Source organism: Sparus aurata, chromosome 12, assembly GCF_900880675.1.
Source record: "Sparus aurata chromosome 12, fSpaAur1.1, whole genome shotgun sequence".
Classification (NCBI taxonomy): Eukaryota; Metazoa; Chordata; class Actinopteri; order Spariformes; family Sparidae; genus Sparus; species Sparus aurata.
In genome coordinates, this window is record NC_044198.1 from 94,556 (window position 1) to 116,829 (window position 22,274).

A 22,274-nucleotide genomic window follows, 5' to 3' on the forward strand; every position below is an offset into this window, starting at 1 on the left:
ACTCAAATACTTTACTGATACACAACCCTGGCAAAACTGGAGGCATTAACATTCAGTATAATGTGCAGAGTTAGGACCCAAATGTAGCATGCTGGAAACCAGGAATAGTTGATAAGCAGTTTAATGACCAGATTCAGTAGAATCAGCAGCAGGCTGAATTGGGCAGGGAATGTGTTGAGTGTGTAATAGAATCAGTCCAGACACAACTGTAATACAGTACAATGAAGTCTACAGTACCAGACAGGAGTGAAAAGGCGTGAAGGCGAATTCCAGCAGATGGAAAATGTATGCAGTGCTCCCACAATAGCAAGCATGGCAAAGTAGTGAGTGTCTCCAAGCCAGAGGAAAGCTTACTGGAAAACTCTGTATCAGAAAATTTCAAAGCCAGGGACAGAAGACAGGTGAGTTTACAAGATCAGATGAGATGAATTGGTCAGAGGCAGGCAGGGTTGGCAGCAGGAAATCAATCTGGAGAGAATTGCTGTAAATGACAAAGTACAATCTAGCAATGGGCTTCTGTGAGGCTGGAGGATATATACTGGGTTGATTGGTGATGAGGAGCAGCTGAGAGAACAGGTGAGTGAAGTTGGCCAATGGCTAGTGACAGAACTGGCAGAAATGAGTAGGTGACCAGCTATGCCAAATAGTGACAGAGAGGTTCTAACTGTTCCACATATTTAATTCAAAAACATTCAGACACTGTTGCAGTAATGAACATACACATAGTAGTAGCAGCAGTAAAACCTGTAGGTGTGGTAAAGGTTGTAGTAGTAGCATGTTGATACACAGATATCAGAATCAGAGAACATGACTTGCTTCTATCTCTATTATCTCCCTATCCCCAGATCCTCCAGAGAACCCCAGGAAGGAGATCCTGTTCATTCTAATACCTGCAGTAGTCATTCCATTGATCATCGCTTGCCTCTTCTTCCTGGTTTGCATGTGTCGCAATAAGCAAAAGGCATCGATTAACACACCCCCTCGCTGCCAGCTCAGCGGCTCATCTAGCCAAGAGATGGAGCTATCACTGCTCAATCAACAAAAATATCAGGTAATACACACACATAGTACAGAGGCTCATTAGCATAGAGGGATTTTATTCATATTCTGTCTGATATACTGAATGTTTCAGACTGATATTAATGCTGTGTTAGAAAATGTCTTTCATTTGTTTTAATGCAAGACTGAGTGTATGTGTGTTTGTGTTTGTGTGTGTGGGTGTGGGGGGGGGGTTAAACAAGATTAAAACTCCAGGCCCCTCTATAAGCTGCTATGATAATGCAGGTTTCAATTTATTTTCTGTGTACAGTGTGGGATGAGGTCAAAATTGTCTTTATTTCACGTTATGACAGGTGGGCGTGGGTCAGATCCCCCAAATTTCACAAATCATGATTTCAGTGGAGCTCATGTCTTTTTAAGAGAAGCCAAGCTTCCCCTGGCTCACTCATAGTTCGCACCCTGCTTAGAACTCATCTATCTATTACTAAAACCTAAATCCTTGGATCATCTGCACCGAAGACAAACCAATACAGATGCCTTTGCTTTTTTTAAATGTGTTGGTTTTGGTCTGAGTAATAAAATAAAATGTTACCTCTGTGCACCTCAATTAACAAATCTTGCATTATGTTGCATCACATTTTATATGTATTTGTGTTTACTGCTTTGTTGCTGCAGGCCAAACTGCGGGAGATCAACTTGTCAGCAGTACGGTTTATGGAAGAACTGGGCGAGGATCGGTTTGGCAAGGTTTACAAAGGCCACCTGCATGGCACCATACCTGGTGAGCAGACCCAGGTGGTGGCCATCAAGACATTAAAAGACAAGGTTGATACAACTCTCTGTGAGGAATTTCGCCAAGAAGCCATGCACCGTTTTCACCTTCAGCACCCAAATATTGTTTGTTTGCTGGGTGTGGTTACCAAAGAGCATCCAATGAGCATGATTTTTACTTACTCCAGCTTTGGTGACCTACATGAGTATCTGGTGATGCGCTCCCCCAACTCAGATGTTGGCAGCTCAGATGATGACAAGACAGTTAAATCCACACTGGAGCAGGCTGATTTCCTTCATGTAATCACACAGATTGCTGCTGGAATGGAGTATCTTTCCAGCCAGCAAGTTGTCCATAAAGACCTTGCTGCTCGTAACATTCTGGTCTTTGACAAACTCAGCATCAAGATCTTAGATCTGAGTTTGTTCAGAGATGTCTATTCTGCTGATTACTACAATCTAATGGGCACAAGTCCTTTCCCTGTTCGTTGGATGTCCCCAGAAGCTCTTATGTATGGTAAATTCTCCACTGACACCGACATCTGGTCTTATGGTGTCTTGCTGTGGGAGACTTTCAGTTACGGACTGCAACCATATTGTGGCTACTCCAACCAGGATGTGATGGAGATGGTGCGCAGCCACCAGCTACTACCTTGTCCCGATGATTGCCCAGCCTGGATTTACACCCTAATGCTGGAGTGTTGGAGTGAATTCCCAACAAGAAGGCCTCGCTTCAAGGATATCCACACACGTCTGCGCTCCTGGGAGAGCCTGTCCAACTATAACAGTTCTGCTCAGACTTCTAGCACCAGCAACACTACCCAGACCAGCTCTCTCAGCACCAGCCCTGTTAGCAACATAAGCATGAGCACAGCAAATGCATCACGCTACACCAGCCCTAAAAAGAGCGCACAGTTTCATCAGCCCCAGTTCATGCCCATTAAGGGTCAAATACATCGGCCAATGGTGCCCCAACAGCTTTACATCCCTGTCAATGGATATCACCCTATGCCTGCTTACCCATACCTGCAGAACTTTTACCCTATGCAAATACCCATGCCCATGCCTCACCAGCAGATGCACCACCCACCACAGATGGCTCCCAAAGCTGGTTCTCACCATAGTGGCAGTGGATCTACAACAACAGGATATATCACCACTGCCCCTTCCAACACTTCTATCACAGAGCGGGCAGCATTGCTAAATGAGGATTCCAAGGCCAATGATGAGGACCTGGCTGACAGGATATCACAGGAAGATCTAGACCAAAACCAGAACATATCAGTGCCTGAAACAGAATTGCTAGATGACAATGGCCCTCTACAGACTGATGAACCTGTGATCCACTTGTCAGACACATAAATGAAGAACAGTGAAGCTGAAAAACAAGCTGTGCTTGCCAAAAATTTAAACACAGTATAAAGTGAAGTTAACATTTTGGCAGAAAAGTGACTGAATGGTATCATGTGTTTTTTAGATAGTACAGTCAAGTTTGTACCTGTTAAACTCTTGTGTCAATGTTTAAGCAAAATTACCTGTACATTCCTCCATTGATTTCTAATAATGTAGCCGTTCATCCTAATTTCTTTTCTTGCCTTTGCTGTACAACACATTTTCTTATCCACAAGAAACCTACTTTAGAGGCCACTTCGCCTTGGTAGAAGTCTTGCCACCAGCCACTTCTTTTTGCTTGCCAGCAAAGCCAATCATCGGCTGGCAATAAGGGCAGGATTCATGGCCACAGTGCACAACCTGGAAAGATCTAAGTGTCAAACTTTGGTACCTCATAGTGCGAGTACGAAAGGAAGAGAAAGAGTGAGCCGTCACCCCTGCAACAAGTCACAGTCAGTTAAGGCAACACAAGCTGCAATATTTGTAACATAAAATGTAAAACACCTGGTCAAACATAAAGTTTAAAAGCCAAAGCAATTACAGTGTTTGACAGCCTGAACACCAAGTTTCCTGCACTGCCCACAGCTTGCCTGCAGCCAACACTGTGCTCGTTAATAGGGAGTTAAACCCCTCTATGAATAACAAAAGCATTGACAACTTCATAGACATTTTGAGGTAATTAAGTAGTTGGACATGACTGAAGATAACTGGGCTTTTTCCACTGTCTCGATTGATTGTTTTCTTCATTTTTACTAAGTCCTAAACCTTAGTTTGAATAGAATGGTAGGAAAATTGCATATTATTTTCTGGCAAATACTATAGTATGCAAGCACTGTAATACACACACATAAACACACACACAGCAATCAGCCACAACATTAAGGTTATCTGAAAAGTATTGATAATTTTGTTACAATGCAATGTTCTACTGGAAAACCTTCGATCCTGGCATTCATATGGCTGGATGGATGCTACTTGACACACACCACCCATCCAAACATCGTTGTGGACCAAGTACACCCCCTCATGACATCTGCACTCCCTGATGGCCGTGGCCCAGAGGCTGGACAATGCACCAACACACCACAAAAACTGCCAAGGAACAACTTAAGGAACACAGCAAAGTCCAAGGCAATTACCTGGCCTCTAAATCCGAGCTTCTGTGGGACATGCTAGAACAGGTCTGATCAATGGAGGCCCCACCCTCCAACATGCATGACCAACAATCCTCCACAAATCTCCAAGTGCCAGACACCACAGGACACCCTAGAGGCTCTTATTACAATGCCTTGATGGGTAAGAGCTGTTTTTGGCTGCACAAGGGAAACCTTCACAATATTAAGTTGAGGGTTTTAATGTTGTGGCTGATGGTGTATAGTCCAATTTTGTGCTGATATTCCTTCAGTTTCAACATTCAGTCAAGGCTGAGTAAAGTGCACAGAGTAAAAAAAGTTTATCCAAACGCTTCCAGGTCTTCGAAAAGACATCCTCTTTGAAGAAAAGCCACTGTTATACCTAATTTGGCATCTTGTATTTTGCAACAACAATTTTTTTTTTTTATCACAGAGAGAGTAAAGTACCGAAAAAATGTATAGTGGGAAATCAGTGCCAAATTAAAGGTATCATTATCAGTACTCTATCAGTTCAAATGCAGTGGAACCAAACCATTGCCAGTGGTGTTTATTGGAATGCACAGTCAAGAATTGCAGGGACCCAGACTGAAACCTGGTTTGTATAGTGGTGAACACTTTGTTTTTAATTAATTGTATGTTGTATTAAAGGTTTTTATTCTATGTTTTTTGAAAGGCAAAATCATAAAACAAAAATTAACCAGTTTAATGGTAACTTTGTTAAAAATGCTATTGTGAAAGTTATCCCATCAAACAAAACAAAGAATAAGAACAAATTATCTTTGTTGCTTTTTTCAGGCTGTTGACAAAAGTTTTATTCCAAATTACTTTTTCTCATAAGGTTGGTCATTTTAACATCAACTTTGATGATCAAGTTGTACAGATAGATTTTTCATTTTTTCATTATTGGTGAAGATTACTAAGCCTGTTATTAATGCAATGTCTTTTATGCCACATGTTTTGGCTCACCATATAATGTTCACAAAAAGTCACATGAATAAAACGGTGTATTTTCTAGAAGGAAATAATTTGATATCACTTGATTGTATTGTGCTGCACCATATCCCAAAGGTGCTCTATTTTTTGCTGAATATTATTTAAACTTTCCTTATCCAATGTCGGAAAAAGCCAACAGGAAAAAGTTGAAATGTTGTTGGAAAGTCCCCTAATTTTCTTGAAGTAGAATTAAAGTGTTAATGAGTTTTCAGGGCAAAAAATGATTAAGTGATTTTTACAAATCCAGATACAAATCTATCAATAGCAAGCGGTCGGCACTGAACAAAATTTTTCAATTGAATCAAATCGAATAGAATCGTGACCTCAAGATTTAAAATCAAATTGAATCATGGATTTGGAGAAATGTGATACCCCTATTCAGTCTGCATGGGGTGCAGACTTCACCGGATTTCACTAATTCAATGACCCACAATTCATTGCAATACTGACTTACTTTGACATTTTTCCAATCATCCCTGACGAATCTGGTTAGCATTTAGCAGCAGACAGCTGCTATAGCTGGTGAGCTCTGGAGGAATAAACACACTAGTCGAGGAGAGCAGGGTTTTTTTTTTACTTTTGATATTAAAATGTGGATTTATCTTTACTCTGACTTTTCCACCTCTGCAACAGCAAGTGTGGAGGTGTGGAAATCCACTTAATGCCCTGCAATTATTACTTATTTGATTGCTGAATTGAGGGGGATTGCATTTTTTCTCATTTTAGCAGGTGTTGGGCTGAACCCACCAGTACAACTGGCCCACCCTAAATGACCAGGAGAATATACAATCAGCCAGCTCACAATTGTTGCCGGTGTCTCCATATCTCTAACCCTTACTCCCAGTGCTCCTGGTGACATTTGCCATCGTCACACTTGCCTCCAATCTGCAGACTCTAGTCCTGTATCAGTATTCTTCCTTGTCTTCTTTTTGTGGGGTCTCAAACACTCTCACAACATAGTTATTTTTTGAGATGTAAATTTTAGATGTTGACTTTGGATTGCTTTTCTCGAGAGACCAGAATAATTTAGAAAATATATGTAGGCTAGGCAATGCAGGAGGCAGAGGAGATTCCTTCAAACCCTAGTTCTGGTTCTAACCCTAGCTTAACCAGCAGTTGATATCTAATCTCTCTCTCTCTCTCTCTCTCTCTCTCTCTCTCTCTCTCTCTCTCTCTCTGCAATGAAAAGACTTAAAAAAAAATCATTATCCGGTTGAATCAAGTCTACAGAATCTGCAGCAAAAAAATAAACCTAATAGATGGGATGTTTAATTTTTGCACAATATGAGCAACATACTTGTGTGTGCTGCTTGTTATTATTTTAACCTGTTGTGGTTAAATATTAGGTTATCTCAGCATAAAATCATGTTTTAGAACAAGAGTTAAATAGTTTGATTATCAAACAGATGATCTAGTTGCCTTCAACAAGCATGACATCGCCTCTGCTTAGCAAGACTGGAAACTGTCAAGAAATGGCAAACGATATTATCATATGTAGCCTACAAATGAGGCCCAGCCAATACAAAATATTAAAAAATGAAATTCCGGTGTAGAACCTGATGGTAACAAAAATGAAATCACAAAAAAACAAAATGTGAGAAAAAGTCAAGGGGTTGGTACACTTTCTTAATGCACTGTATGCATGATTTCGCAAGCTTTTTAATATCTGTCTGCATACTAGACAGAATGGAAATACCATTCACTTTACTTTGCTTTTGCCATGTGAATCGCTGATGGCACTTGATAGTCTTCCCTAGTTGCTGAATCAACAGAACCTTTCAGATTCATGGGACAGATCTGGCTGTCATAATTGTGACTCGTCAATCCTACTTCCATCCATAACACACTGTGCAAAACAATCAGCCTATATTTCAATTTATTCTACTCCTAGGAGAAGTCTAACCTATGGCAGTCCCTTCCGTCTATGACATCCTGAACAAGAATAATTCCCTATTTGTCAAGCTGAATATTCTAGCCATTGGTATAAAATATTGGACTTCTATGTAGTTGTTTGTTTCCACCAACTCAACCGTGTACTACCTATATACATGCATGTTTTTCTTTTCCCTGTGGTGCTTGAAGTCCACTGCTATCCACTTCTGGGCTACTTTAGTGGCTATGGTTCTTTAGGTGCTTAGAGGAGCAGAGTGCTTAGATTTCAGGAAAGAACTTGTGGAACGTGTCTTGCAGTAGAGAAGGGACACAAAGCTAAGGACTCTGCCCATCTGCATCTGGTCACACAACACACATCAAGGTTGAAAAGCTAAGTTCCATCATGTAATTCATAAAAACAATATTACAATATTTGTAAATAAATCCAGATTTCTCAAGCAGTGTTTCACAGTTTTATTTGCATATTGTATTTGTGTTTAGCACATTAGATTACTTGTGCTCAATGTATTAACAGAAAACAAAGTAAATTACATCCAACCCGAACGCACACACCAAACAAATATAACCCCCCAGCCAGTGGCTTATCTGGACCATAGAAGGGTTTCATGTCAACCACATTTACATTGTCTACCTTCACCTTATCAGTCAACCAACGAGCACGGTAGTTTATAGAACCTAACTTCTTCTCTACCCTGACTGGCCCTGACCAATTGGGTGCAAATTTGGCAGAGAATTTGGCTGAGGCTTTAGACAAGAGGTGTAGCCGAATCCAGACCAGATCCCCAACTGCAAAGTGTACATCTTGTATCGTGCATTACAGTGCCTGTCTTGTCTGACTTTCGCCACACTTGCGTGTCTTTCAACTTCCTTTATCAGTTGTGTATGTGAGTGCAGTATGTAATATGTAGGTGTGCTGGATGCAGGAGTTTTGTGTATGAGATGCTCTAGTGCGCCTTTGAGGTTACGACCCAGGGCTAACACAGCTGGCTTCACACCGGTGGTCTCATGTACTGCTGTGTTGATAGCCAACCGGAATTCAGGCAGCCACCGGTCCCAATCCTGATGATGTTTTCCTATAAAGGAGGCGATCATGGTTTTCAGGGTCCTGTTAACACTCTCTGCCAAAATTGGTCTAAGGGTGGTATGCTCTAGTGAGCTTTTGGGCCACACCCCAGGATTAAGACAGGCTGGACATCATTTGGCTTGTGAATTGAGGGCCTCGATCTGACACCAGGTAGGTGGGTACCCCCCACCGTGTGAAGATGTCCTTTTTCAGGATCTGACAACCTTTGGCATTTTGGCATCCTTCAGAGCAAAAAGCTCCCACCATTTACTGTAATAATCTACCACCACAATCAGAACTGAATTCCAAGCCTTGCTGAGCGGGTAAGGCCTCATGAAGTCCACTCCTATCATCAGGTGCTTTGACCTCCATTGTCTGGAGATGACCAGCTGGCTTGTGATTAGAGCCTTTATACTGCTGACAGGTAAGGCAAGCACGAACATGACTCCAGAGATACTTGCGGACAGTTGGCCACCATGCGACCTCCCAAGATTTTCAGGAGCGTCTTCATCCTCCTTAAATGTCCTCCAAATGGGCTGTTGTGGAAGTATGAAATTTTGGCACTAGCATGGTCAGCACAAACAACTGGTAATTGAATCCTCTGTATTTCGAGGGCACACCTCTGTACAAAACTCCCTGTTGTTGTTGGTAATGGATATAGTTGGCAGATGGTTAGTTCCAGCTCTTGATACAATGTATTGTCCAGCTGCATTATTTCAATGGCCTGAAGGGAACTGGGTAGATCAGCCCTGTACAACTTGGTGACAGCTGCACACACACTACCTTCCAGTAGTTGTGGGGGATGCAACCTTGCTTGTAGTGGACCCGGAGGGAGAAAGCCTGCAGCTGCAGTGTCCATCTGGTGAGGTGGGATGATGCCTTGGGGCAGTTGAATGCCCAGGCCAGAGCGCTATGGTCTGGAAATAAGTAAAATGCTTCCACTTCAAGGTAATGGTGCCACTTTCTGACTGCCCACATCATCACCAGGCATTCCTTCTCTGAGGTGAAATACCTCATTTCAGCACCATGGAGAGCTCTAAAAACAAAGGCGATAGCTCTTCCTTCATCTTCAATTGTCTGCATCAGAATAACCCCTAGTCCCACACCACTGGAGTCTCATTGCACCTGAAAGCCAAGTTGTGGCCTCGGTTGAGCTAGCACCGGTGGTGACTGCAATAAGCGCTTTAAATGTTCAAAAGCAGCCTGACACTGAGCAGACCATTCCCATAACACCGCCTTTATTTTGAAGTTGTTGAGTGGAGACACAATATCCGCTAACCTTTGAAGGAACTTGTGATACCAACCCTACAACCCCTTGGAACCTCTGGAGACTTTTTAACTTTTATTTGTGGGAGCTGGCTAAGCTGTGATGGCATCAACCTTTGCGGGGTCCACTTCCACTCCCTTGCCTGAAACTACATGGCCGAGAAAGATGAGCTGAGTCTATAGGAGATGGCATTTTTTCACATTCAGTGTTAGATGGGCTTGCTGCAGTTTCTGGAACACTGCCTCCAGATCTTGCAGGTGTTTTTCAAGAGTTCAATGTCACTCGGTGGTCTTAAGGTGAGAAAGTTCTCGCACTGCTCAATGAAATCAGTGATGTCAGTAGAACCCCTAGACTCACCGAACTGGAGAAACTCCATTCTGATAGGGGGTTTGGCAGTGTGTGTATGGTGACTTGGAAGAGCTTGCACTGCAGGAGTAGAGAAACCGTTTATCCCTTCTCTCCAAACAAGATGCCACCACCTGTTTGAATCTCTCCAGCTTTGTGTGTATACACACTTACACTTCCTTAGCCATAGCATCTTTCGCAATCCTAAGATCCTCTTCACAGTTGAGAGTGCTATCCACTGCTTCCTTGAGCCAGTTTTCCAAAGCCCCAACCTTCATCTGCTGGTCATGTAGCTTTTGTGCAAATGAGACTGCCTCACCATCTTTAGAATCTTCAGCCGGGTGCTGTTCCTCATGAGGTGTCTCCAGATATAAGGACTCAAGCAGGCTGCTAAACTCAGCCATGCCGCTTCGATTGTGTCTAGTGGTGATGTGGCGGTGAGGGTTGGCATCAGCAGGAGTGGGATTCGGAATTAAATCTATGAGGGAAGTAGAGCTATCTTCTTCTACAGCGTGATCACTGGCTGCACCCTCCTGGCCTGTGACAGACATTTGTGTTTATGGGAATGACTATGCCAATAGGAAAAATTTATGCAATGTAGTGTTAGTATTAAATACAAAAAAGAAAGGCAGTACTTAAGCAACCTAGCTTCATCAAAATTCAACAAAATTCAACAAGAACAAAACAAGACTTCTTACAGGGCCACCAATTATTCAAATCAATTAAAACGTCCCCGTAACAGCTGTATTCAGTCATGCACTGAATTAAAAAACTCCATAAGTTTTTACAGCAGACTTCGGTTTTCAACAAACAAAAACCTCAATAACCTTTTCCAGCACATCTAGCCAGCATGTACATAAACAACAATATCCTAAAACTAAGTAAGTAAGCCACGTTTCTCGTATGGGCCATCAATCTTTAACAATTTCCCTCAATTATTAACTCAAAGGAAAAGTACACAAATTTAAAGGGAACAGGCAGACCTGGTAAGTGCCACAAACATACACTTCCGGCTGACCGAAAATATGATTAAACCACCGAAAATAAACACCAAATCTCTCCCTTACACCTAAACATGAAATTAAAACACACAGTTGGTTAGGTTTATCACCATTTATTAACAGAAAACAAATTAAGTAATGTCTGACCCAAATGCACACACCAAACTAAAGAAGGGAGGCACACTCCAATACAACATTTGGCCAACAAACATAGTGTACAAAACCTCTGTTGCTAATAATAAGTCATTATGCAATGACGTATTGAGTGCCAGAGGCATATTAGGACAGACTGTCATTAGACACTTCTGGTCTGGGATGTTTTTTCCAATTTATCTTGGGAACACTAAAAGAGGTCTGCAAGACACCAGCATTTAATAAGGAAACTCTGAGTGGTTGGTGATGCAGACTGTTTGTGTGGCGCTGCCATCCTCTGATTCTGAAATCTCCTGTAGTTGTGATGTAACTCCCAAGTCCCACTCATAGCAGCAATAGCACTCCAGCTCTGTGGGCATGGGTTTATAATTTCCATGTCTTCACCACAAGATATCTCTCTCTTGGCCTTCAGTTTCCACTGATGTTTCTACTCTGTCTTTTTGCAGATGGAGACTGCCATCTGCAAAAAGTTCTTCTTCTGTATAGTCTGGTTCAAACAAGTATCCTCTTGTCCCCACAGTCAAGGGCATTTCATCGCCGCTGTTGTAATCCCTAATGTTTTTCGTTGTGCAATCATTTAAAACGTGTAAACTGCTTAAAGTCTGAACCAAACAGGTGATCTGTAAAAGGTATAGCTGTGCTTGCGTGTAGGAATACAGATGTATGGTTGAGAGAATGTAGTGCCAAAGGAAAAGGCTGTCTGACAAAATGTTCAAGGCATAGCGTACAATTAAACAGACATATTTTTTAGGTGAGACTTATTTTTGAAGGCTAAAACATGTTTGCTACTGGTACAGTTTACAGCAATTCAATGCTCTGTTTCCTGTCAGCGCTATGCACTGCCTCTCCAAACAGGCAAGAGAGGCAGCAACAACATAAGGATACATGGGATTCTGCAGGGCACGAAAAATGACACTGTTGGGTTTGTTAATGACTTTATTCATTCAACAGTGCGCCTCCCAAATGAAAAAACACAGGCATTCCTTGAGAGATTACACCTTCCGTCACTATCAGAAGAGGAGGCAACTGAAATGACTCATGATGTGATTTCATCACAGGAGATATCTAACACTATTAAAGTCCTTAAAAATATTAAATCCCCTGGTACGGATGGGTTCTAAGGAGAATTCCATAAATGTATTGTGGAAGAATTTAAACCAGTATTATTAGTATTATAAGTATTTAACTATGCCCTCTCATCAGGTGATCCACCATTAACCTGGTCAGAAGCCATTATCTTGGTCCTGTATAAGGAAGGACAAGGCCCAAATATGTGTGAAGGATATAGACCTGTTAGTTTGCTCTGTAAGGCCCTAAAGATATTGACAAGCATCTTGGCACAGAGATATATATCAAAATTAATTAAACCGGATCAAACAGGGTTTATCCCAAGAAGACAAGGTGCTAACAATATTAGGAGAACATTAAACATTTTATCTTGTACTAAAAAAAGCAACAGCCTACCATGATGCTCAGTTTAGATGCACAAAAGGCATGATAAGGAAAGGTAATGATAATAACATGGATGTCAAGAAAAAATGGGACTTGCAAACAAATATTATAATATCAGATGAAGACTGGGAGGACATGTACTAACATGTACTGACATAAACTGACAAACAGCCAATTGTGGAGGGATTTTCACTGGAAGGTGAACATCTGAAATGTGCTGGAGAGGATATAGCCAAATATAGCCAAAAAGACAATAATAGCCTCCTGGTTGAAGCCAGAGGCACCAAGTATAATACAATGGAGAGACAGGGTAAAAGATGTCTACACCATGGAAAAAATCACAGCCAGATTACGTCTGAAAACAAACACGTTTACTGAAAGATGGGCACCAGTGATACCTGCAGTACCAGCAATTTTTCTTTTCTTTTCTTCTTTTTGGTTGTTTTATTTTAATGTTTCTATTTGTATTTGTGCTCTGGACAAACATATGTCCGTCTGTTGGAGTTCTGTAATTTGGGCCTAAAATGGGGCTATGTAACTGTGTTATCAGTATATGGTTGATAAGAACTGTACCAGCATACCAACAACTGTTGGCACTAAAGAATTATACATAACAAAGGGATTACTATTTTATATTAACAGTTGAAGACTTGAAGAAACTCTGGATTGGATAGGAAGCTTAGCTTTTTTTTTTCAACTTTATTTTTATTGAACAACGCTGCCACAGAAAAATACATGTTTCAGTTGTTACATTTTTTTTTTTCTTCCATATATAAACATTCTGCTAGATCATAAAACAAAGACAGCAATGACAATGAAAAAGAAACAATTCTCACAGTTTTTGGCCTTGGTGCACAGGTTGATAGACTTGAACAGTATTCCACCCTCACCTAGCCCCATTCCTCCCCCACCATTTCCAGCCACGGTGCCCATCGGTCCGCAAATTTCGCGTTTCTGAGTCTCAACATAAAAGTTATCTTTTCCATTATGTAAATTCTCTTAACTACTGACTGCCATATATCAAGCGTCGGAGGATCTTTTTTAAGCCAGTTTAAGGTTATTGCTTTCCTGGCTGCTGTAAGTAGTATATGCAGTAAATATGTCTTTTTCCTGTTCATCTCCGTTTCAGGGAGTGCCCCAAGGATGGCCAGCAGTGGGTTCCTGGGCAACTGAGAAGCAAATATTTTGTCCAATGAGTCAAATATCTCCCTCCAAAAGTTGTCCAAAATTGGACACTTCCAAAATACATGTGTGTGGTTCGCAGACTCATCTCCACAATTTCTCCAGCATGCACCTGTTTGACTGGGATTTATTTTGGAAAGGATTAGCGGGGTTCTAAAAAATCTGTGAACTATTTTCCACTGGAACTCTCTCCATAGGTTTGCACAAGTGACTTTATGCACTTCTGAAGAAATACTGTCCCAGACTTCCATGCTTATCTCGAGTTCAAGTTCTGCTTCCCATTTTTGTTTAATGTACAGTGTGTTTTCTCGTTTCATACTAGACAGCGCGATATATACACTAGATATTGGCCTCCTAGTATGCGCTCTTTTTTGGATCCTTGTCAAGTACTGCTCAATAGGTGAATCGGATTTTTTAATGATAGTCCAATCTGGGAGTTTAGACAGATAACTAATTACCTGAAGGTAACTATAAAAATCTGACCTTGGCAGACTGAATTCATCACCTAACTGTTCAAATGTTTTTAATTCCTGTTCCCTAATAAGCTGATGGACAAAATTTAGGTTCAGATGTCTCCATTTTTTATATCCTCCATCCAATTTCAACGGCATAAACCCTTTTAAATGAGCAATACTTGACAGAGCCGATACATTACCAGGGAGGCCGAAAGTCCTCTGTACCTCTCTCCATGCTGCCATAGTGGTTTTTGACCATCTACCCAGGGTCTCTTCAAGAGCTTTATTTTCAGTGAATGGAACATTTGATAAAGGCATCAGAGCACAGAGTGACTTTTCAATCTCCAGCCATCTAGTGTCTCTCTCATCCAAAATCCAAACTGTCAGGGCCCTTAGCTGACAGGCCAACCAGTAATATCTAAGGTGGGGAAGCCCCCATCCTCCAAGCTGTTTGGATAACTGTAGAGTTTTGTATCTTACACGTGGGCGCGTCCCTTGCCAGATAAATCTTGAGATAAGACGGTCTAATATTGTGAACATACTTTTTGGTGGTGAGAGGGGCAATGTTTGAAAAAGAAATAACAACCTAGGCAGCACATTCATTCTAATACTTTCTATTCTACCTGAGATAGAAAGGGGCAGCACAGCCCACCTGGTGATATCAGCAGATATTTTGTCTATCAATTTATAGTAGTTTGCCTTATACAGCTTATCTGGATTTTGTGTAATAGTGGTCCCCAAGTAAGAAATACTTTCCTTTGGCCACTTGAATGAGAATGCTGCTCTGATCTGGTGTGTAGTAAGTGAATTCAGGGCCAAGGCTTCTGTTTTATTGACATTGACTTTATATCCCAAGAGGGTTCCAAATTTAGCAAAGCAGCCCATCAGATTTGGCATTGAGTTTAGGGGGTCTGACACGTATACAAGTTTCATTGCCAATTTCTATCCCCTTGATCGTTGCGTCGTCTCGTATCACCTGTGCCAGTGGTTCGATACTTAACGCAAAAAGGAGCGGTGAGAGCGGACACCCCTGGCGAGTCCCTCTACCCAGAGCAAAAGGTTGAGAAATATATCCATTTACTCTGACCATACTCTGGGGAGCAGTATAAAGTAGTTGGATCCATCTGATAAAATTAGGCCCAAATCCAAATTTATCTAAGGTTTTCAGCAAAAATGGCCAAGACACACGGTCAAATGCTTTTTCTGCGTCGACTGCTAACGCCATACAGGGGGCTGGATAATTATGACTTTGCTCCGTTACATTAAGAAGTCTACGGACATTGTCTGATAGATGTCGCCCGGCTATAAAGCCTGTCTGGTCAGGATGTATTAAAGTTGTAATGACCGTTTCGACTCGTTTAGCTAGTATGGAGGTCAGCAATTTACAGTCAGTATTTAAAAGTGCAGTTGGCCTGTAGGAGGCACAGTCTGTGGGATCTTTATGTTCTTCCGGTATAACTGATATGATTGCCTCTTTCCAAACTGCCGGCAGCTCTCCTTTCTCAAGGGCGTGGGAATATGCTCTCTCTAGGATCGGGCTGATGATATCAATAAAGTTCTTATAAAATTCATTAGTAAATCCGTCAGATCCAGGACTCTTGTTGTTCTTCAAATTTTTAATTGCCTGCTCAATTTCCTCTCTAGTTATTGGTCTGTCAATGAACTCAGCTGTGGCAGGATCAATTGTCGGTAGTTTGATAGAGTTAAGGTAATTGTCGATTTTCTCTGGGTCACGTTCTTCATCTTTGTCTGAGTACAAGTCTTTCTAAAACCCTGCAAAGGTCTCTGCAATTTCATTTGGTTTGTATAAAAATGGTTTGTCTGATTTGCCACTTTTGATTTTTTGAACTGTTGTGAGACTGTATTGTTTCCTCAACCGAGAGGCCAATAGGCGACTAGCTCTACTCCCATGCTCATAGTATTTTTGTTTCAGGAACCTTAAATTTCTGTCGACTTTTTCCATCAAAAGGTCATCAAGTTCTTGTTTAGCAATTTTCAACTTGCGTAGATTTTCAGCTGACATATTTTCTTTATGTTGTTTTTCTAGATCATCAATCTTTTTTTCCAGTTCCATACGTTTAGCTATCCTAGCCTTTTTAAAAGTCGAGGCCAACTGGATTATTTTTCCCCGTAACACAGCCTTAGCTGTATCCCACAGTATGTTTGGGGAAATGTCTTCTTTGTCATTAGATTCCAGATAAATGATGAACTCATCTCTTAACGACGCCTGAAATGCTGGAATTCCTAGCAGGGAGGTATTAAGTCTCCATCCACACGAGGTGGCCGCCCCTCCCATATCCCCAACCACCGACACAGGTGCATGATCAGACAGGGTTATATAATGAATTTGACAGTCTAATGCTCTAAATGATTCATTAATAGGCATAAAAAAATAATCAATCCTGGAGTATGTGGAGTGAGGGTGAGAGTAAAACGTATAATCTCGATCCCTTGGGTGTTTGTATCTCCAGACATCCAGGAAGCCAAACTCTTCACAGCAATGTTTTAGTGCCTTACTCATAGTTGTTGGGTGGGCGTTTGAATTCATACTTTTATCTAGATATGGGTTCAGTGCACAGTTGAAGTCTCCTCCAATCAGCAATATGCCCTGTGCCTTCCCAAGTACCAAGTCAAATATCGTTTTCATAAATTGTGGGCTGTTATCATTTGGGGCATACACGTTAAACATGGACACCTGGGTTCCATTTATAGTGCCATTAATCAATACATAACGCCCCTCTTTGTCCTGAAATGAAGAGTCAAGGCAGAATTGTAGTGATCTATGCATCAAAATAGCTACACCCCATCTACGACCTGATTTGTGTGAGGAATAAAATACCTGTGAGGCCCATGATTTGTTTAATTTCTTATGTTCAGCCTCAGACAAATGTGTTTCTTGGAGGTAAGCAATACTACAATTCATTTGTTTAAGCTGATCCAATATTTTCTTTCTCTTTTGGGGGCTGTGCAACCCCTTCACATTATATGTAACTACCTTACAGGGTGACATCTTAAGCTGTTGTCATCAATGCCCTTCAATTGGGTTGCCCAGCCATCTATAGAACAAAATAACTTATAGGTCTTTTGTTGTCTTTCAGGCAGAATATTGCGACATGAAGCACCGTGGCTACCAAAACTGAATATCTTACTCCGTGGCATGTAAAGAACAGTGTAACAACAATAAGAGAACAGAACTATACACAAAACTGTGAAAGAAAATGCTGGAACTTCCATCACAGTGACCCACAGTCCCATGGGCCTTTTCTGCCAGCCACCCCAGATTACTACACAAGATCCATAATCAGCAGTACAAATATCAAGGGTGGTGATAGAAAAAAGGAGTGTCCAGAGCATGCCTGGGCCTAGAACTGCCTGATGTAAAGACAGTAACGCAAGTGTCTTGGGTTGTTATTAAGAACTTCTTGCGTTCGTTCCCCCTAAGAGTCCGCCCCCGCCCCACGGACCACCCAATCTTTCATGAACATACGATACAGCGGTTTCAGTAATAGCCATGACAGAAGGCATCAGACATCGAGTTGAAAATAAAATACAGATATTAATTCACTACGATTAAATTAAAAAACAAAAACAAACAAACAGAAAAAAAAAAAAAAACCCTGGGGCAAACCTACCAAATACATTCAGAGCTGGTTTGAATGGCAGGAACCTTAGCTTTAAACATTGCATTCACCGCTGCTGGTTGACTTACAACAACTTTCCACTTTCACAACAAGAATATCAGGGTTGTGTTGTTGCAAGTGGCTTTGCATTTTTATGGTGGTGCCCCTATACTTTACTTTTACCAGACAGTTCTTGCATATCGCGTAGCCTTCATCACGATTCTGTTTGTCCTTAATAAACTTGGCTGGGGCATCTCTTCACATTAATGTCCGACCATTATCCCACTGTAAACTTCCTCTTCTTCAGCCAATTAGCTTCTGCTCAAGTTTCCCTAATTAATGAGATCAGCGCCACCACAAGGAGCCATAAAGTAGAGAAGCTGCAGTCAAATTAAGCGTCTTTGAGTATTTAGAAAAGTGCTATATATGTTCAATGTGTTATTATTATCATTATTATTTTAAAAAATATTTGTACTATATTAAAATATAGTAAAATGTTTTTAATTTATTTATATTTGTGTTTTGTTTCAATTAATCACCCAACCCACTGCACAAGTTCACCCATGCACTGAAATACACGCACCCTTCTTAGTTGTGCGAATTGTAAATCAAAATTTCCTCTTTAATTTGAACCTTTTTTTAATGTTGCCCAGAAGTAAATTATTTCTTGCTTTAAACATGATTATTGCAGTTTTAAATTTGACTAGATCTATAAATTCCAAAGCATGTGACTTTAAAACAGTGTGTTTGTGCGCTCCCTATACCCCACATTATGTATTGTCCTGATTGCTCTCTTTTGCAGTATGTATAATGGTTGCCGCTTTTGTAAGTGTTGCCCCCCAGCTTCCACACAGTAACTCGGATATGGTCATAGAAGTGAAGAATACAGTATAGAAACAAATTAAATACGTAAGATAAATGACAAAAAGGGATTGAACCAAACATTGAAAAGTGGGAAATACTGCCCCCATTTGTCTGAAGTAGGTGGCTGGAAATTACAAATAGGTCCTTTATTTATGATTTGTGTGAATATAATTATTTGGATTAGACAAAGTATTTGCATTTTCTTTTATCTTTTACCCCCAAGTAATTTCAAAAAATGAGCTACCATTATGAAAAACAAATCTTCAGTTTGATTATTCTATAAACATGTTTAGTAGACATGTAGGCTACTTAATAAATGAAACATAAATATAAAAGGATAATGAGAAAAAAATTTTCACATTTTTATCTGAGGATGGTTGTCAGAAGTGCACAGGGCATATTTGACAGCACAAATCTTTTGAACAGAATAAAGTTTTTAAAAAATGTGTCACTTCATTCCTACCTGACAATCTAGGCTTCCATTACACTTGGAATACTAAGAATAAAATTTTTAAGGGATTCAAATACGGTGGCCGGGAGGTGCAAACCAGAATTACAAAATGTGAAACACTTTTACGAAGCTTGAGACAAATTTACATTTTGGAAAACATTTTTACATATCATAAAACAAAATTACATTACCGAAACAAATTTACATTTCAGAAAACAAATTTACATTTCAGAAAACAAATTAACATGATACAAAACACTTTTACAAACGCGTGCTCAAATCAGCATGACAGCACGCCTGACTAATTACTCAAAATATTACTCCGCCAAGTCTGTGGCAATAAATAACATCAACCGGAAAGGGAATGTACCAACTCCGGGGTTGAACCGGAATTATACAAGTAGTTCCGACCAAGCAATCTGATTGGTCAACAAGACATTTTGACCGTGCTCAAATCAGCATGACAGCACGCCTGACTCATTACTCAAAATATTACTCCGCCAAGTCTGTGGCAATAGTGTATCCATCTCCATGGCAACATAGTAACTGTCAGAGCTGGAGCAAAAAAAATAAAAAGTAAGGCTTGAAATTCAAACTTTCTGCCGTAAAATATGCAGAGGAAAAGTCGGGAGAAGCTGCCGCTAGACATTTCTGTGTTGACCCCAAGAGAGTGAGAGATTGGCGATAAAAAAAAAAAAACGGAGCTGTCCGAGGAGGACAACAACAGTGCCAGGCTGCCTGCTGGAGGGAAAAGGAAGGCTAGTGAGGAGCCTGAGATAAACATGCGGGAATTAGTTATCAGCAAACGGGCACGCCACAAGAGTGTGTCCCGCAAAATGATCAGGGCGATGGAGAAACAAATGTACGCCACCGTGAGTGACAGCAGAGATGAAGAGTTATCTGTGAGTGCTGGTCGGCTGAATCGTTTCCTCCGCCGCAACAACTTCACTTGCAGAAGACAATTATTGCCCAGGAGGATGCCGGAGAATTCACCGAGAAGCTGGCGAAGTTTGTGACATTTTCATCCCGGATTTTTGAGAGGAAGGAATTAAACGCCTGTCCCAAATTGCCCCCTGGTCCCAAATAAACGCCTTATCTGTTAAGTGATTGAAACAAATAAACGCCCCGGCTATTATTTATTTTCCCTGCAGTGTGAGAGACACTATTGTGGCCGCGGCGAAAAATAAAATAAAAAAAAAAATCAACATCTTTGTTATAACTTGGGCGATAACAATAAGCCTTTTCTGTTTATCTGTGCAGTATTGATTTAGTTCGGGAAATTCCGAGATCGCGATAAAACATGAACGACAGCTCAGACTTCACTCTTCTGGGACTAGAAAATCCTTTCTGTTGCTAGGTCGTTACTAAGGTTTGGATTATTTGATGGAGTGGTAAACTACGTTCCATTACACATATGAGTCTACTGACGTGACTGATTTTGTTTCAGTTATTAGTCAGACCCCATGTGTTTCCATGGAAACGCGACGCACACTCGCAAAAACCTTTAAAATTTGAGAGCAAATTGTCCATCAACATGGATATATTTTGATTATACATTTTATTTGTGTTGGTATTAGTTGTATAATCGCATTATTACCCTCGAGGGTGTGCTTTAACGTCATTTGAGCACTTCAGTGCTGCTTGCGGGTTATATCGATGGACCAGATATGCTGCAGCAGTGGATAAAATATTTTAATGAGGGACACTCGTACGCTGTAATCGTGGACATGATGTCATGTTTACACAGTGTTCACATCAGCTTGAGGTCTCTGAAAAGCAAACTGAATGGAGCCGGGTGTGTCCCTCATTAAAATATTTTATGCACTGCTGCAGCATATCTGGTCCGTTGATCTGGTCCATGCCCCTTAAAAACTCTAAAGACCGTCCACACGAAGAACAAAACCGCGTTAAACGGCTCATATGTTGTCCACAAAACGGGCAAAACCTCACTTGATGGCTGTCCATCTTGAGCTCACCATGAACTCCATCAACAACAACAACAACTCAAATTGGCCGCTACCGGGTTATCACTTCCGGTTCAAGCCCGGAGTTGGTACATTCCCTTTCCGGTTGATGTTATTTGTAAATTTGTTTTGGGACTTGTAAAAGTGTTTCACCACTTGTAAATTTGTCTCGGCGTTTGTAAAAGTGTTTCACCATTTGTAAATTTGTTTTCTGAAATGTAAATTTGTTTCGGTAATGTAATTTTGTTTTATGATATGTAGAAATGTTTTCCAAAATGTAAATTTGTCTCAAGCTTCGTAAAAGTGTTTCACATTTTGTAATTTTGGTTTGCACCTCCCGGCCACCGTATTCAAATGAGTGCAAACAAAAGTGTGATGACCATCACGCCTCTCATATATCAACATACAGCCACAGTACCATGACATGGTTTAAAAGTGGGAAACAATATAAATGATTTGGATTACAACAGACAGTAGTAGAGGAAATTGATCAAAGTATGGCTTTAATTGAGTTTGCTCATGAATAATATAGGCACAATACTTTTAGATTTAAGATTTTCAAATTGATTAAGTTGTGATAAAAGTAGAATGGATATCTAAAAGTTATTATTTTTTTAAATGTATTTATTTTTTTTATTTAACCTTTATTTAACCAGATAAAAGCCCATTGAGATCAGGATCTCTTTCGCAAGGGTGACCTGGCCAAAAAGGTCAGCAGCACGAGACATAACAGCAGTACACGTCAACGCAGATTACAAAGAGTAACAGATAGAATAAAACATACAATTTTGGAGATGCAACAGTGGGCTATCTTTCAGGACAAATTAACTTTCCTGTGCAAGAATGGCAACCAGATTCACAATGGACAGATTTTCTTTAACTAACTTTATATGATATCGACAGAGAACTTTGTTAAATCAGGTCGTGATTGTGGCTTTAAAATCTTGTGACACATAAATGTTAGTGAAATAAAAAAGGTAAAATGACATCTTGTTGCTACGGAAGCGCATTGCATTCACTGGATAAAAAAAAAATTAGACACCTTATCTCGTAATTACGAGAAAAGATCTCGTAATCATGAGAAAAGATCTCGTAATTACGAGAAAAGATCTCGTAATTACGAGATCAGGATCTCGTAATTACGAGATCAGGATCTCGTAATTATGAGAAAAAAATCTCGTAATTATGAGAAAAGATCTCGTAATTACGAGATCAGGATCTCGTAATTATGAGAAAAGATCTCGTAATTACGAGATCAGGATCTCGTAATTATGAG

The 22,274-nt window shown here is 40.5% G+C and overlaps 1 protein-coding gene across 1 annotated transcript in view; it reads left to right on the top strand.

Moving 5' to 3' along the window:
• ror2 (receptor tyrosine kinase-like orphan receptor 2) overlaps positions 1-7,618 on the top strand; it is a 66,254-nt gene extending 58,636 nt beyond the window's left edge. Inside the window, exons 8-9 of the mRNA XM_030436746.1 lie at positions 846-1,051; positions 1,675-7,618. Of these exons, the coding sequence (XP_030292606.1) occupies positions 846-1,051; positions 1,675-3,132 (1,664 nt within the window). The 3' untranslated portion in view covers positions 3,133-7,618. The remainder of the gene's footprint in view (positions 1-845; positions 1,052-1,674) is intronic.
• The last annotated feature ends 14,656 nt before the right edge of the window (positions 7,619-22,274 follow it).